We start from the raw sequence: 15539 nt of genomic DNA, 5'->3' as shown, positions 1-15539 counted from the left end.
CATTAATCCTGTAACAGTTAACTCATTAGGAATCTTGAGCCACCACGGAAAAAGTTTTTAACAAGTAATCGTTTTACGAATGAACTCTTAAAGATATAAAGATCTCTTACATTTCAGTCATCAATCAGTCATTCATTATTTGTTACCTTCTATCAGTCTCATTCTGAATGTTGAAAAATCCTTGGATATCTGCACGAACCCTAGCATAAATGATGAATCAGCGATATACAAATTGGCTTAAATATTTATTTAAATGCAATGAAAAGGCCCTAGTGGACTAAACCAATATGACGGCTTGGTAGACAATGGAAATGGGTGTGGACAGAGAGTGGGAAAGACAGAATTGACCCACTACATACAGATGATAACTATGCTCTTGGAAATGCTAATACTTTGCACATGAACGGCCGCTCATTCGAAAATAATTGCAATGTACATATTTACGCTTGTATGTCTTGTCGTCTCTCTCTGTTGAAGTTGCTCCGTCCATTTTCTGTGGAGAGTAATTTGTCAGAAGTCTCTGGTTGTGTTCCCCAAAAGTCTGCGAGACAGGTACAGGATGGCAACAACAATTGCCGACTAACACCACCACCACTAACACTAGCACAATCCCTCAATCAGTGCTGTCATGAAGTTGGCCTGGTGGGTAGGTTTATGACAGTCATAAATACCTCTTCCCCCCTTTTTCCTCTCTCTACCCTACTGAGGTAACATTTGCAAAACCCTTGGTTAACATAGAGATTCAGGGAACATCAGAAGGTGGGGGGAAATTAACTATATTCTGGTAATCCGAACAATTGAACATATGCGATGGTACTTAATGAATATGATGCCATATAAGATGACATAAACTCTACAGTGGAAAGTCTTCACATCAGAGTTATCGGATTCACATGGAATTGTTGTTCAATTTAAATGTATGAATATGAAATTATTTGTGATGGGATGAAATGTGATTTTAGCTCCTAAAATTTGACATTTGGCTTTTCATAAGATAGGGCTGCTCAATCAGTGGCCCTCCCCTGTGAAGGAACAAGGGCTATAAAACTTTTCAGACAGGACTGGCGGCGAGTGCTCTTCACTGACGAGTCAAGGTTTTGTCTCACCAGGGGTGATGGTCGGATTCTCGTTTATCGTCGAAGGAATGAGCGTTACACCGAGGCCGGTACTCTGGAGCGGGATTGATTTGGAGGTAGAGGGTCCGTCATGGTCTGGGGCGATGTGTCACAGCATCATCAGACTGAGCTTGTTGTCATTGCAGGCAATCTCAACAATGTACGTTACAGGGAAGACATCCTCCTCCCTCATGTGGTACCCTTCCGGCGCCGACAGAGATGGCCGCCTCGCTTCGCGTTCCTAGGAAACTATGCAGTTTTTTTGTTTTTTTGACGTGTTATTTCTTACATTGGTACCCCAGGTCATCTTAGGTTTCATTACATACAGTCGAGAAGAACTACTGAACATAAGAGCAGCGTCAACTCACCATCAGTACGACCAAGAATATGACTTTCGCGAAGCAGATCCTGTGTTCTGCCTTTCACCCAGGACAACGGAATGGATCCCAGCCGGCGACCCAAAAAAACGACTTCGTAAAAGGGGGAAACGAAGCGGTCTTCTGGTCAGACTCCGGAGACGGGCACATCGTGTACCACTCCCTAGCATTCTTCTCGCCAATGTCCAGTCTCTTGACAACAAGGTTGATGAAATCCGAGCAAGGGTAGCATTCCAGAGGGACATCAGAGACTGTAACGTTCTTTGCTTCACGGAAACATGGCTCACTGGAGAGACGCTATCGGAGTCGGTGCAGCCAGCTGGTTTCTCCACGCATCGCGCCGACAGAAACAAACATCTTTCTGGTAAGAACAGGTGGCGGGGGCTTATGCTTCATGGTTAACGTATTCGCTATTAGCTGCATTCATTGTAGCTGGGGATTTTAACAAGGCTAATCTGAAAACAAGACTCCGTAAATTGTATCAGCATATTGATTGCGCAACCAGGGCTGGAAAAACCTTGGATCATTGCTATTCTAACTTCCGCGACGCATATAAGGCCCTGCCCCGCTCTCCTTTCGGAAAAGCTGACCACGACTCCATTTTGTTGATCCCTGCCTACAGACAGAAACTAAAACAAGAAGCTCCCGCGCTGAGGTCTGTTCAACGCTGGTCCGACCAATCTGATTCCACACTCCAAGACTGCTTCCATCACGTGGACTGGGATAAGTTTCGTATTGCGTCAGACAACAACATTGACGAATACGCTGATTCGGTGAGCGAGTTCATTAGAACGTGCGTTGAAGATGTCGTTCCCATAGCAACGATTTAAAACATTCCCAAACCAGAAACCGTGGATTGATGGCAGCATTCGCGTGAAACTGAAAGCGCGAACCACAGCTTTTAATCAGGGCAAGGTGACCGGAAACATGACCGAATACAAACAGTGTAACTATTCCCTCCGCAAGGCAATCAAACAAGCTAAGCGTCAGTATAGAGACAAAGTAGAATCTCAATTCAACGGCTCAGACACAAGAGGTATGTGGCAGGGTCTACAGTCAATCACGGATTACAAAAAGAAAACCAGCCCCGTCACGGACCAGGATGTCTTGCTCCCAGGCAGACTAAATAACTTTTTTGCCCGCTTTGAGGACAATACAGTGCCACTGACACGGCCCGCAACTAAAACATGCGGACTCTCCTTCACTGCAGCCGACGTGAGGAAAACATTTAAACGTGTCAACCCTCGCAAGGCTGCAGGCCCAGACGGCATCCCCAGCCGCGCCCTCGGAGCATGCGCAGACCAGCTGGCTGGTGTGTTTACGGACATATTCAATCAATCCCTATCCCAGTCTGTTGTTCCCACATGCTTCAAGAGGGCCACCATTGTTCCTGTTCCCAAGAAAGCTAAGGTAACTGAGCTAAACGACTACCGCCCCGTAGCACTCACTTCCGTCATCATGAAGTGCTTTGAGAGACTAGTCAAGGACCATATCACCTCCACCCTACCTGACACCCTAGACCCACTCCAATTTGCTTACCGCCCAAATAGGTCCACAGACGATGCAATCTCAACCACACTGCACACTGCCCTAACCCATCTGGACAAGAGGAATACCTATGTGAGAATGCTGTTAATCGACTACAGCTCGGCATTTAACACCATAGTGCCCTCCAAGCTCATCATGAAGCTCAAGACCCTGGGTCTCGATCCCGCCCTGTGCAACTGGGTACTGGACTTCCTGACGGGCCGCCCCCAGGTGGTGAGGGTAGGCAACAACATCTCCACCCCGCTGATCCTCAACACTGGGGCCCCACAAGGGTGCGTTCTGAGCCCTCTCCTGTACTCCCTGTTCACCCACGACTGCGTGGCCACGCACGCCTCCAACTCAATCATCAAGTTTGCGGACGACACAACAGTGGTAGGCTTGATTACCAACAACGACGAGACGGCCTACAGGGAGGAGGTGAGGGCCCTCGGAGGGTGGTGTCAGGAAAATAATCTCACACTCAACGTCAACAAAACTAAGGAGATGATTGTGGACTTCAGGAAACAGCAGAGGGAACACCCCCCTATCCACATCGATGGAACAGTAGTGGAGAGGGTAGTAAGTTTTAAGTTCCTCGGCGTACACATCACAGACAAACTGAATTGGTCCACCCACACAGGCAGCATCGTGAAGAAGGCGCAGCAGCACCTCTTCAACCTCAGGAGGCTGAAGAAATTCGGCTTGTATCCAAAAGCACTCACAAACTTCTACAGATGCACAATTGAGAGCATCCTGTCGGGCTGTATCACCGCCTGGTACGGCAACTGCTCTGCCCACAACCGTAAGGCTCTCCAGAGGGTAGTGAGGTCTGCACAACGCATCACCGGGGGCAAACTACCTGCCTTCCAGGACACCTACACCACCCGATGTCACAGGAAGGCCATAAAGATCATCAAGGACAACAACCACCCGAGCCACTGCCTGTTCACCCCGCTATCATCCAGAAGGCGAGGTCAGTACAGGTGCATCAAAGCTGGGACCGAGAGACTGAAAAACAGCTTCTATCTCAAGGCCATCAGACTGCCAACACACTGACTCAACTCCAGCCACTTTAATAATGGGAATTGATGGGAAATGATGTAAAATATATCACTAGCCACTTTAAACAATGCTACCTAATATAATGTTTACATACCCTACATTATTCATCTCATATGTATACGTATATACTGTACTCTATATCAGCTACTGCATCTTTATGTAATACATGTATCAGTAGCCACTTTAACTATGCCACTTTGTTTACATACTCATCTCATATGTATATACTGCACTCAATACCATCTACTGTATCTTGCCTATGCCGCTCTGTACCATCACTCATTCATATATCTTTATGTACATATTCTTTATCCCCTTACACTTGTGTCTATAAGGTAGTAGTTTTGGAATTGTTAGCTAGATTACTTGTTGGTTATTACTGCATTGTCGGAACTAGAAGCACAAGCATTTCGCTACACTCGCATTAACATCTGCTAACGATGTGTATGTGACAATTTTTTTTTATTTGATTTGATTTCCTGCAGGCTCATCCTGACATGACCCTCCAGCATGACAAAGCCACCAGCCATACTGCTTGTTCTGTGCGTGATTTCCTGCAAGACAGGAATGTCAGTGTTCTGCCATGGCCAGCGGAGAGCCCTTGATCTCAATCCCATTGAGCACGTCTGGGACCTGTTTGATCTGAGCGTGAGGGCTAGGGCCATTCCCCCAAGAAATTGTGACGGCCCTGAATTTTTCTGAACCGTCTCAGTGCAGCTCCTTCCAATAGGGCGCTTTCCCTTTAATTCCCAATTAAATAGCCAGCATCAGCTGCGCAAAAGTGGGGTTGTGATGGAGACGTGAATGAGGATGTATTCAACCCTCAGTGCCGAAGCTTCTCTATTCCGTGTGTTTTGTAGCCTAAGAGAGTTTACCCAGGATCGGATCCACTCTTTGCGTCCGTGGACTACACCTCTCCGTTCTTCGTGGCCTTTCTCCGCTGGAGATCTATTGGCGGATTGGATTGTCTGACTGACCGACTGACTACAACCTTTTTGTATACGGTATTTCATTTGTTTTGATGTGATGTATACTGTGATTTATGTAGTTAGTTGTAGTTGAGGACTTAGTAAGAGTTGATACGCTTAAAGTTCTGTGGTAAAATAATTGTTATATTGATGGTATGTTTAATACTGGGTTTACGCTACACTGAATGAACGGACAAACATTGCGCGACAAAAGTCACTTGAGTTCACTGAACTCCTTTACAGGGCTGGACTCTTTTTAGGCCCGAGGTACAGGACATTTCTGGAGGAACCAGAACTCATTGTGTTATATTATTATATGTGTGTAATAATTGATGTTAATACAACCCACGCAAAATAATATAGTTGTTTTTGAAGTTCTTTCCAATGTTTTAAGGGTTTATGAAAAGTTTATTTCCATCCTGACTTTTACATAAGTCCTTTGTATTGGTGTAGACTTGACGGACCAGATGGGACTCATTCCCACCCAAACTAAAATGAGAAACAAATGTTTTCTCTGGTAGGCACAACCTACCTGGCACCCCTATAAATAATAACCTCAAGTCAAAACCGTTACAAAATGTCGGGGAACTTGCAGGTGCCTTGGTGGAAGAGTGGGGTAACATCTCACAGCAAGAACTGGCAAATCTGGTACAGTCCATGAGGAGGAGATGCACTGCAATACTTAATGCAGCTGGTGGCCACACCAGATACTGACTGTTACTTTTAACCCCCCTTTGTTCAGGGACACATTATTCAATTTCTGTTCGTCACATGTCTGTGGAACTTGTTCAGTTTATGTCTCAGTTCTTGAAACTTATGTTCATAAAAATATTTACACATGTTATGTTTGCTGAAAATAAACACAGTTGACAGTTTTTGTCTTTCTAAGTTTAGTACCGGTCAAAAGTTTGGACACACCTACTCATTCAAGGGGTTTTCTTAATTTTTTGTAATTTTCTACCATTGTAGAATAATAGTGAACAAAGCTGTCATCAAGGCAAAGCGTGGCAACTTTGAAGAATCTCAAATGTAAAATATATTTTGATTTGTTCAACACTTCTTTGGTTACTAAATTATTCCATATGTGTTATTTCATAGTTTTGACGTAAACAAGTCTGTTCTGAGTGTAACGGATACTGATCATGAAACCTCGTGATTTGTGTTTAATTTATTTGTATTTCTGTATATTTCAGTGGGGAATACAATAAGGCTGTGATTTTTTTAATTTATTCATTTGTAACGTAGCATATTTCAAAGCGTGCAGCTCAGAGCACTCCTTTTTTTCATTTAATCACGCCCCATGACGCCAACCAATGAAATCATTTCTCTTCACTGTAAAAGGGAAGTAAACAGTGACGGAGAACAACTTTCACGTTAGTGTTTTTATTTAGACATTTATTAATATAATGGAACTACAGATATGACTAATTGAACTTCTAAGCATCAGATAAGTTCCCCCAAGTAGTCTTTAGTTCGCCTTGGAGACAGGACTTGGTTGATAGACGTTATCTAGCTGACGCTAGCAAGCTGCTAACAATGGCTAACTGTATGGTTTTTCACACTCAAATAGCCTCCATCATGGAGGTGCTAGCGAATGCAGCCGTGTCAGAGATCTGTAAACTCGTAGACGACGACTATGCAGTGTTTCGTTTGGAAATTTCTCAAAGTCAGAAAGAAAACAGGACATTGCGGAGGAAACTACAGCTACTGGAACTGAAGGTGGCACGGGAGCGCGCCCTCCCCAGTCGTCCCAGTAGTGTAAAGGTCCTCGACCGATACAGAGAAATGGCAAGAGGTACATTTTGCCACGTTCCCTTCCCACATGTGTTTGGATAGTATGCAATAATTCCAATAATTGCTTAGTTATCTTGCAAGAAGTTATGAGAAGTGTTGCTTACATCCTTGCCAATTCTAGACTGTCAAAACTGTCAATAGTGTACAATAGTCAATATAGCGTTGAGCACCCAAGCTAACCACCTCTTTATAACCAATCACTCTCTCAGGTGAAGGACATCTCACTGGAGGTCACAGGAACGTTGTGAAGCCAGTGGGCCACAATACATGGAGAAATGACCAACCCGTAGCTGTAGATGAAGGGAGTGGAACATCAACCCAGCACGTTATCGTAATAGAGGTATGTGTAATGAAAATTACCGTACATCAAATGTGACCAGTTTCAGAAAGGCTCCCCTTCGCTATTCCCTTGCTTACATGTACATCCTAATTTATCTGCCATAGGGGAGACTTCCCTATGACATTGTTATCAAATTCCTTCTTGTGTCAGTCTGGAGATGCAGAGGCTGCAGGTTCTGAGGCCGAGCAGGAGAGATCTGAAGGAGAGGAGTACCCACGGCACAGCAGAGACATCCAGACTGGAGCAGCTGGAGTGCCCTATGAAGCCACAGAGGACCCCGCTGCCACTGCTCACAAGCCAAGGAACCGGTTTAGCATCACGGAGGTCAGTGGAAGGCCGGACACCGTACTCAAGTCAGAGACAGACACTAAGAATGTAATTGTAACACAAAGGCTCTTACACACAGGATCTGACCAATTATCAGATCCAGAGAGACTGGGGCCACTGAACTGTCCTCCTGCTCCCAGCTCAGAGTATTTACCGGTATTTAACCAGAGCCAGAGGCCTGTTCATTCCCGTGGGGATGGTGAAACATTAGACACTGGTGGTGATGATCCGTCTTGTTCTTACACTACAGAGATGGACCCTGGCAACATATCCTTGGGTTTAGAGAGACAGACTGATCTGTCCAGAGGGGACTGGAACCGGTATAGTAGTAGTGTATACTCTGAAGGGTGCCTAGATAAGAAAGGGGAGGTTATAGTCGTAGATGAAGTGACTGTGAAAGTGGAGGGTGACACATCTCTGACATGGAATGCAGACGAGACTCACTTTTTTGAAGGACACTCACAGGGCAACACCAATGACTTCTTAGACTACAGGGAAAGCTTAGAGACAAATCTAAATGTTGCAACCCACTCCCCTTTACACGCATTCAGGGTTCGCAACTCAGTGTCTACGTCAATGGCACCTCCCGATTCAGACGGCCGCATCATTTTCGATCAGGTATTGAACTCAAATGACAGGGCTAGAGCCCAGGCCCAGGGAAGGGGGGCAATATCAGGCGGTAGTAAAGAAAAACGGTTCCTCTGCATGTTCTGTAACAAAGGTTTCAGCTGCTCCCAGAAGGTTGAGATCCACCAGAGGGTCCACACAGGGGAGAAACCCTACAGCTGTACCCAGTGTCACATGCGCTTCACCCAGGCTGGTGACCTGAAGAGGCATCAGAGGGTCCACACAGGGGAGAAACCTTACAGCTGCCCCCAGTGTGAGAAGAGGTTCTCTCGCCACCACCATTTGAAGATGCACTTGAAGGTCCACACGGGAGAGAGGCCGTTCGCCTGAACGCACTGCAGGTAGAGGTCCTCAGAAAGGAGCTACCTCAGGACACACCAGCAGAAAAACCATTCCACTCTATAACATAGCTTATGACGTTTAAATCAAACGCTGTATTTAAAGGAAAATTACATTTTCTTTTCATCTGTGGGTCTTTTCTGCAGAAAACAAAGAGAATTCAATTTTCCTTTAAATACTGCGTTTGATCTAAAAGTCATAAGCGATCAAGTGGAATGTTTACTTCCTATGTTATAGAGTGGCATGGTTTTCCTGCTGATGCACTATTCTACCAAGGAATATTAAACACTGAAATCTGTTACTCTCTTAATTTCAAATGCATCTGTAGGTCTTTTCTGCAGAAAACATTTGTAATAATGAGAGGAATAGATTTCAGTGTTAAATATTCCTTGGTAGAATATTACATCAGCAGGAAAACCATTTCACTCTATAACTTAGGAAGTAAACATTCCACTTGATCGCTTCTGACATTTTGACAAACCCTGCATTATAGATAAAGATTCATTTTAATTGTTGTCAGTAGAAAATATCCACAGATGAATTTGGAATAATGAGAGTAACAGATTTCAGTGTTGAATATTCCTGGGTAGAATTGTCATCCAGACAATGTGTAATTTTTAGGCATATATAAGCCTATCAAGTCTTTTACTAATTGTGTTTGTACTGTGTAGGCTATATGTTCACAAATGCCTATGTCATTACTTCCAACTACTTAATTCTTTCCCAAAGACTCTTTTTAAAGAGAAAATGTATGCAGTTTATCAAGTAGTTGAGACATTGTATGTGTGGGTTTTCATATGGTGTATTTAAAACTTGTTTGTTTAATAAACACAAAATGGGACTTTTCATTCTTAGACTTTCATTGAAATTCCCTTTAATATACAGTGCATTTGGAAAGTATTCAGACCACTTGACTTTTTCACATTGTTAGTTTACAGTCTTATTCTAAAATGTTTTAAATATGTTTTACCCCATAAGGACAAAGTGGAAACAGGTTTTTAGAAAAAATAAAAATACCTCATAAGTATTCAGAACCTTTGCTATGAGACTCGAAATTGAGCTCAGGTGCATCCTGTTTCCATTGATCATCCTTGAGAGGTTTCAACATCTTGATTGGAGTCCACCTGTGGTAAATTCAATTGATTGGACATGATTTGGAAAGGCACACACCTTTCTATATAAGGTCTCACAGTTGACAGTTAATGTCAGAGCAAAAACCCCGCCATGAGGTAGAAGGAATTGACCGTAAAGCTCAGAGACAGGATTGTGTCGAGGCACAGATCTGGGGAAGGGTACCAAAAAATGGGAGGGGAGGTGACCAAGAACCTGATGGTCACTCTGACAGAGCTCTAGAGTTCATCTGTGGAGATGGGAGAACCTTCCAGAAGGACATGCATCTCTGCAGCACTCCACCAATCAAGCCTTTATGGTAAAGTGGCCAGGCGGAAGCCACTCCTCAGTAAAATGTACATGACATCCTGCTTGTAGTTTGCCAAAATGCACCTGAAGGACTCTCAGACCATGAGAAACAAGATTCTTTGGTCTGTTGAAACCAAGATGGAACTCTTTGGCCTGAATGCCAAGCATAAAGTTTGGCGGAAACCTGGCACCATCACTACGGTGAAGCATGGTGGTGGCAGCATCATGCTGTGGGGATGTTTTTCAGAGGCAGGGACTGGGAGACTTAACAGGATTGAGAGGAAAAATGAACGGAGCAAAGTAAAGAGACCCTTGATGAAAACCTGCTCCAGACCGCTCAGGACCTCAGACTGGGGGCGAAGGTTCACCTTCCAACAGGACAACGACCCTAAGCACACAGCCAAGACAATGCAGGAGTGGCTTCGGGACAAGTCTCTGAATGTCCTTGAGTGGCCCAGCTAGAGCCCGGACTTGAACCCGATCGAATATCTCTGGAAAGACCTGAAAATAGCTTTTCAGCGATGCTCCCCATCCAACCTGACCGAGCTTGAGAGGATCTACAGAGAAGAATGGGAGAAAATCCCCAAATACAGGTGTGCCAAGCTTGTAGCGTTATACCCAAGAAGACTCGAGGCTGGCAAAGTTGCTTCAACAAAGTATTGAGGAAAGGGTCTGAATACTTATGTAAATGCGATTTAAAAAATAAAGTTTAATAAATTTGCAAAAATGTCTAAACATGTTTTTGCTTTATCCTTATGGGGTATTGTGTGGAGATCGAACACGGGGGGAAATGATTTAAAACATTTTAGAATAAATCTAATGTAACAAAATGTGGAAAAAGTCAGGCGGTCTGAATACTTTCTGAATTAACTGTACATTAGATCTGAGCTCACCCTGTACTGCATACACACGACAGCGCTTTATAACAAATATACACTAAATATACCTACACATACCCACACACTAACAAACACATACTGTACACGTCAAAATAGTTTAGTCAGGTTTGTCTGATGATGACTTGACTTATCATAGCTGACTTATTTACTCACAACAACCTATTTATTTCTACCATGACGGGTTTAACAACAATTAAGTCATTCTGTAACTACAGTATAGGACTCAAACGTAGTTGGAATGGGTAAACACTCCATGTTGAAGGTGTGTTTATCTGTGTATGTATGTACCTGAGGGAGTGTATGTCTGTAATCTGTATCACCTGTCTCTTCCAGGAGGAGGAGGGTCCAGAGGTGCTGCTGGTGAAGGAGGAGGGGTGTGAGGAGGGTCTGGGGAACCCTGAGGGGAACATGGTCATGAAGGACAACCAGACTACACCACCTCCTGAACCCACAGAGGAACCAGCTGAGCAGCACAGGAACACACACAGTCTCACTGAGGTGAGCCCACTGTGAACTACTGTCTGAATGGTATTAGGTCAGGTAAGAGGTCAAGCCACTTACATTAGGTGTGCTGATCTAGGATCAGTTTTGCCTTTTTAGACTGTAATGAATAAGACCTGATCCTCAATCAGCACTTCTACTCAGGGTATCTATCCCGAGAATTATGTAAGAGTAGGAGTAGGAGTGCTGATCTTAGTTCAAAATACGATTTGTATGGACAGATCCTATATCAGCACTCCTACTCCAAGACACTTTGTAGATATGGGCCCGGGTCTTGATTAAGCTTGTCTTAAGTCTGGGACCATGCCTTTGAATTATCAAACCATTAAAGGGATAAGTCAGATGAACTTGTGGATACAATTTTTTTCTCTGCGTCCAGTATACAGGAAGTTAGAGGTAATTTTACACACCAGTGCTAACTCTCTTAGCACAAAAACTGGATTAGGTGTAACCGCAGACTTCCATTCTTTGCGCTAAGCTAGTTAGCAAAGCTAGTTGCCAAAATCCCGAACTAAAGAGTGTCAAGTAATCAAATCAACGACAATGTTTGCATCGTACTCATGGCAATCCCTCATTGCCCGATCAGAAGATGCTCCAAGGCAGGGTGCTCAAATCATATTTATTGATCCAACATCCTCTCACTCTGTATCTCTTACAGTCAGTAGATATGGAGGATGGGAAGCCTGATCTGCAGCTGCTCAAAGTGGAGACAATAGAGGACAGACCAGAGAGTGGACTAAAGATGTGGGATCAAGGTAAGGGAGAAATACATATAGAGAACATATCTGTGTGTGTCTTCAGGATTATACAATGTGTATATATGCATCAATAGGAAGATATTCACCTGCATAGAATGAAATAAATACAACTTATGTTTATATACTAAAACAAACATAATGTTTGAACTTGACCGGGTAATGGACTCCATATGTAGAGTTCTCTGCCATGTTTGTAAAGTTTATTTTGTAACCTCTTCCTACAGGTGGTTGGCTGAAGGCTAACAGAGGAGACTGGGCGGCCATCTTGGATTCCCAGACCCAGGCTGTTAGAGCCAAGGTCCCTGGGGACGGAATCACCGAGCAGGCCAGGACCAGAGGCGACATATCGGAGGTCAGTGGAAGGGAAATTGTCCTCAACTCTGGGCTGGGGAACAACACTGTTAACCACAACCAAAAGCAGACAGTCAAACACAAAACAAAATCTCCATGACAACAGACTGGCTGAGACCAGGGCGAGGTATAGATTTGGTCACCAGGGACGGGGAGTTGTCTATATGCGGTTGGAAAGAACAGACACAGACTCGGCTAGTGATGCTCCTATAGTTGTGATTCGCAGAGACTGATGGCGCATCAGGTTAACCCCCTAACAGGTGCTGCCTTTAGCCTGCCTTCTATTAGCCTGATGACTCCCACCAAATGATTTTGCTTCTTTGTCATTCACTACATACTTTAGTCTGAGACTCCCATCATTGAAGTCGCTTGTGGTGACGAGAGGCGTTGTACAACACAAAGTCATCAGCGATTGTGTCGTCTCTAACCAATCAAAGTTTTTTGTATTTGTATTTATGAAGGAAATCGTTGTCGCCTCACTCCGTTAAATTACACATTTCTCGAGGTATGAATATCGCAAAAATATGTTCAATGGCTCATTCGAGAGAAGACATCCTCCCGAGTTATGACATCGGCCAGAATTTAAATCTGACATGTATGATAGACGTTTTCGCGATCTTCATGTCGTATTCCTATTAACTTCCAGTGTAGTGAGAGAGACTTCATCACAGCTCTACGTCATACTGGACAGATTTCTGCCTGCTTGAATGCCAATAACTCAGATGCATATGAAAACATGACATGGCCCAGGGAATTGCGAGAACATTACTCAGAGATGCACAAAAACAGTATAACATTCAAAATGGCTGAACCTTTCCTTTAAGGCAGCTACTGTATATACAAATAAAAATATTTTTTTATTTTATTTATTTTATTTTACCTTTATTTAACCAGGTAGGCAAGTTGAGAACAAGTTCTCATTTACAATTGCGACCTGGCCAAGATAAAGCAAAGCAGTTCGACAGATAAAACGACACAGAGTTACACATGGAGTAAAAACAAACATACAGTCAATAATGCAGTATAAACAAGTCTATATACAATGTGAGCAAATGAGGTGAGAAGGGAGGTAAAGGCAAAAAAGGCCATGATGGCAAAGTAAATACAATATAGCAAGTAAAATACTGGAATGGTAGTTTTGCAATGGAAGAATGTGCAAAGTAGAAATAAAAAATAATGGGGTGCAAAGGAGCAAAATAAATAAATAAATTAAAATTAAATACAGTTGGGAAAGAGGTAGTTGTTTGGGCTAAATTATAGGTGGGCTATGTACAGGTGCAGTAATCTGTGAGCTGCTCTGACAGTTGGTGCTTAAAGCTAGTGAGGGAGATAAGTGTTTCCAGTTTCAGAGATTTTTGTAGTTCGTTCCAGTCATTGGCAGCAGAGAACTGGAAGGAGAGGTGGCCAAAGAAAGAATTGGTTTTGGGGTGACTAGAGAGATATACCTGCTGGAGCGTGTGCTACAGGTGGGAGATGCTATGGTGACCAGCGAGCTGAGATAAGGGGGGACTTTACCTAGCAGGGTCTTGTAGATGACATGGAGCCAGTGGGTCATTAAGGTCATATTAATGACATTACATTTCATAGCACTTTTCACAACACATGAATTATGTGCCCTCAGGCCACTACTCCACTACCACATATCTACAACACAAAATCCATATTTATATATATATATGTGTGTGTAGAGTGTGTCTTTTAGCATGTGTATGCTTGTGTTTGTGCCTGTGTCTCTCTTCACAGTCCTCACTGTTCCAGAAGGTGTATTTATCTGTTTTTAAAATCTGATTCTACTGCTTGCATCCGTTACCTGATGTGGAATAGAGTTCCATGTAGCCATGGCTCTATGTAGTACTGTGCGCCTCCCATATTCTCTTCTGGACTTTGAAACTGTGAAGAGGTTTCTGGTGGCATGTCTTGTGTGGTATGCATGGGTGTCCGGGCTGTTTGCTAGTAGTTTAACCAGACAGCTCAGTGCATTCAACATTTCAACACTTCTTACAAAACAAGTAGTGATGAAGTGATGAAGGACACTGTGTTAACAACCCTCCGGGCAAGCTTCAATGCCATACAACTCTCCTTCCATGGCCTCCAATTGCTCTTAAATACAAGTAAAACTAAATGCATGCTCTTCAACTGATCGCAGCCTGCACCTGCCCGCCTGTCCAACATCATTACTCTGGAGGGCTCTGACTTAGAATACGTGGACAACTACAAATACCCAGGAGTCTAGTTAGACTGTAAACTCTCCTTCCAGACCCACATCAAACATCTCCAATCCAAAGTTAAATCTAGAATTGGCTTCCTATTTCGCAACAAATCATCCTTCACTCATGCTGCCAAACATACCCTTGTAAAACTGACCATCCTATCAATCCTCGACTTCGGCGGTGTCATTTACAAAATAGCCTCCAATACCCTACTCAACAAATTGGATGCAGGTTATCACAGTGCCATCCGTTTTGTCACCAAAGCCCCATATACTACACACCATTGTGACCTGTACTCTCTCGTTGGCTGGCCCTCGCTTCATACTCGTCACCAAACCCACTGGCTCCATGTCATCTACAAGACCCTGCTAGGTAAAGTCCCCCCTTATCTCAGCTTGCTGGTCACCATATCATCACCCACCTGTAGCACGCGCTCCAGCAGGTATCTCTCTAGTCACCCCAAAACCAATTCATTCTTTGGCCGCCTCTCCTTCCAGTTCTCTGCTGCCAATGACTGGAACGAACTACAAAAATCTCTGAAACTGGAAACACATCTCCCTCACTAGCTTTAAGCACCAGCTGTCAGAGCAGCTCACAGATTACTGCACCTGTACATAGCCCATCTATAATTTAGCCCAAACAACTACCTCTTTCCCTACTGTATTTATTTATTTTATTTATTTATTTATTTTGCTCCTTTGCACACCATTATTTTTATTTATACTTTGCACATTCTTCCACTGCAAATCTACCATTCCAGTGTTTTACTTGCTGTATTGTATTTACTTCGCCACCATGGCCTTTTTTTTGCCTTTACCTCCCTTCTCACCTCATTTGCTCACATCGTATATAGACTTGTTTCTACTGTATTATTGACTGTATGTTTGTTTTACTCCATGTCTAACTCTGTGTTGTTGTATGTGTC

The 15539-nt window shown here is 43.6% G+C and overlaps 1 protein-coding gene across 1 annotated transcript in view; it reads left to right on the top strand.

Moving 5' to 3' along the window:
- Positions 1-6103: 6103 nt before the first annotated feature.
- The window catches only part of LOC109894751 (hypermethylated in cancer 1 protein), a 93347-nt gene continuing 83911 nt past the window's right edge, over positions 6104-15539 (top strand). The window contains exons 1-4 of the mRNA XM_031828124.1: positions 6104-6844; positions 7053-7183; positions 7334-7507; positions 11128-11292. Of these exons, the coding sequence (XP_031683984.1) occupies positions 6586-6844; positions 7053-7183; positions 7334-7507; positions 11128-11292 (729 nt within the window). The 5' untranslated portion in view covers positions 6104-6585. The remainder of the gene's footprint in view (positions 6845-7052; positions 7184-7333; positions 7508-11127; positions 11293-15539) is intronic.

Source organism: Oncorhynchus kisutch, linkage group LG7, assembly GCF_002021735.2.
Source record: "Oncorhynchus kisutch isolate 150728-3 linkage group LG7, Okis_V2, whole genome shotgun sequence".
NCBI classification, from domain to species: domain Eukaryota; kingdom Metazoa; phylum Chordata; class Actinopteri; order Salmoniformes; family Salmonidae; genus Oncorhynchus; species Oncorhynchus kisutch.
This window is presented reverse-complemented; position numbering and strand designations above follow the sequence as displayed.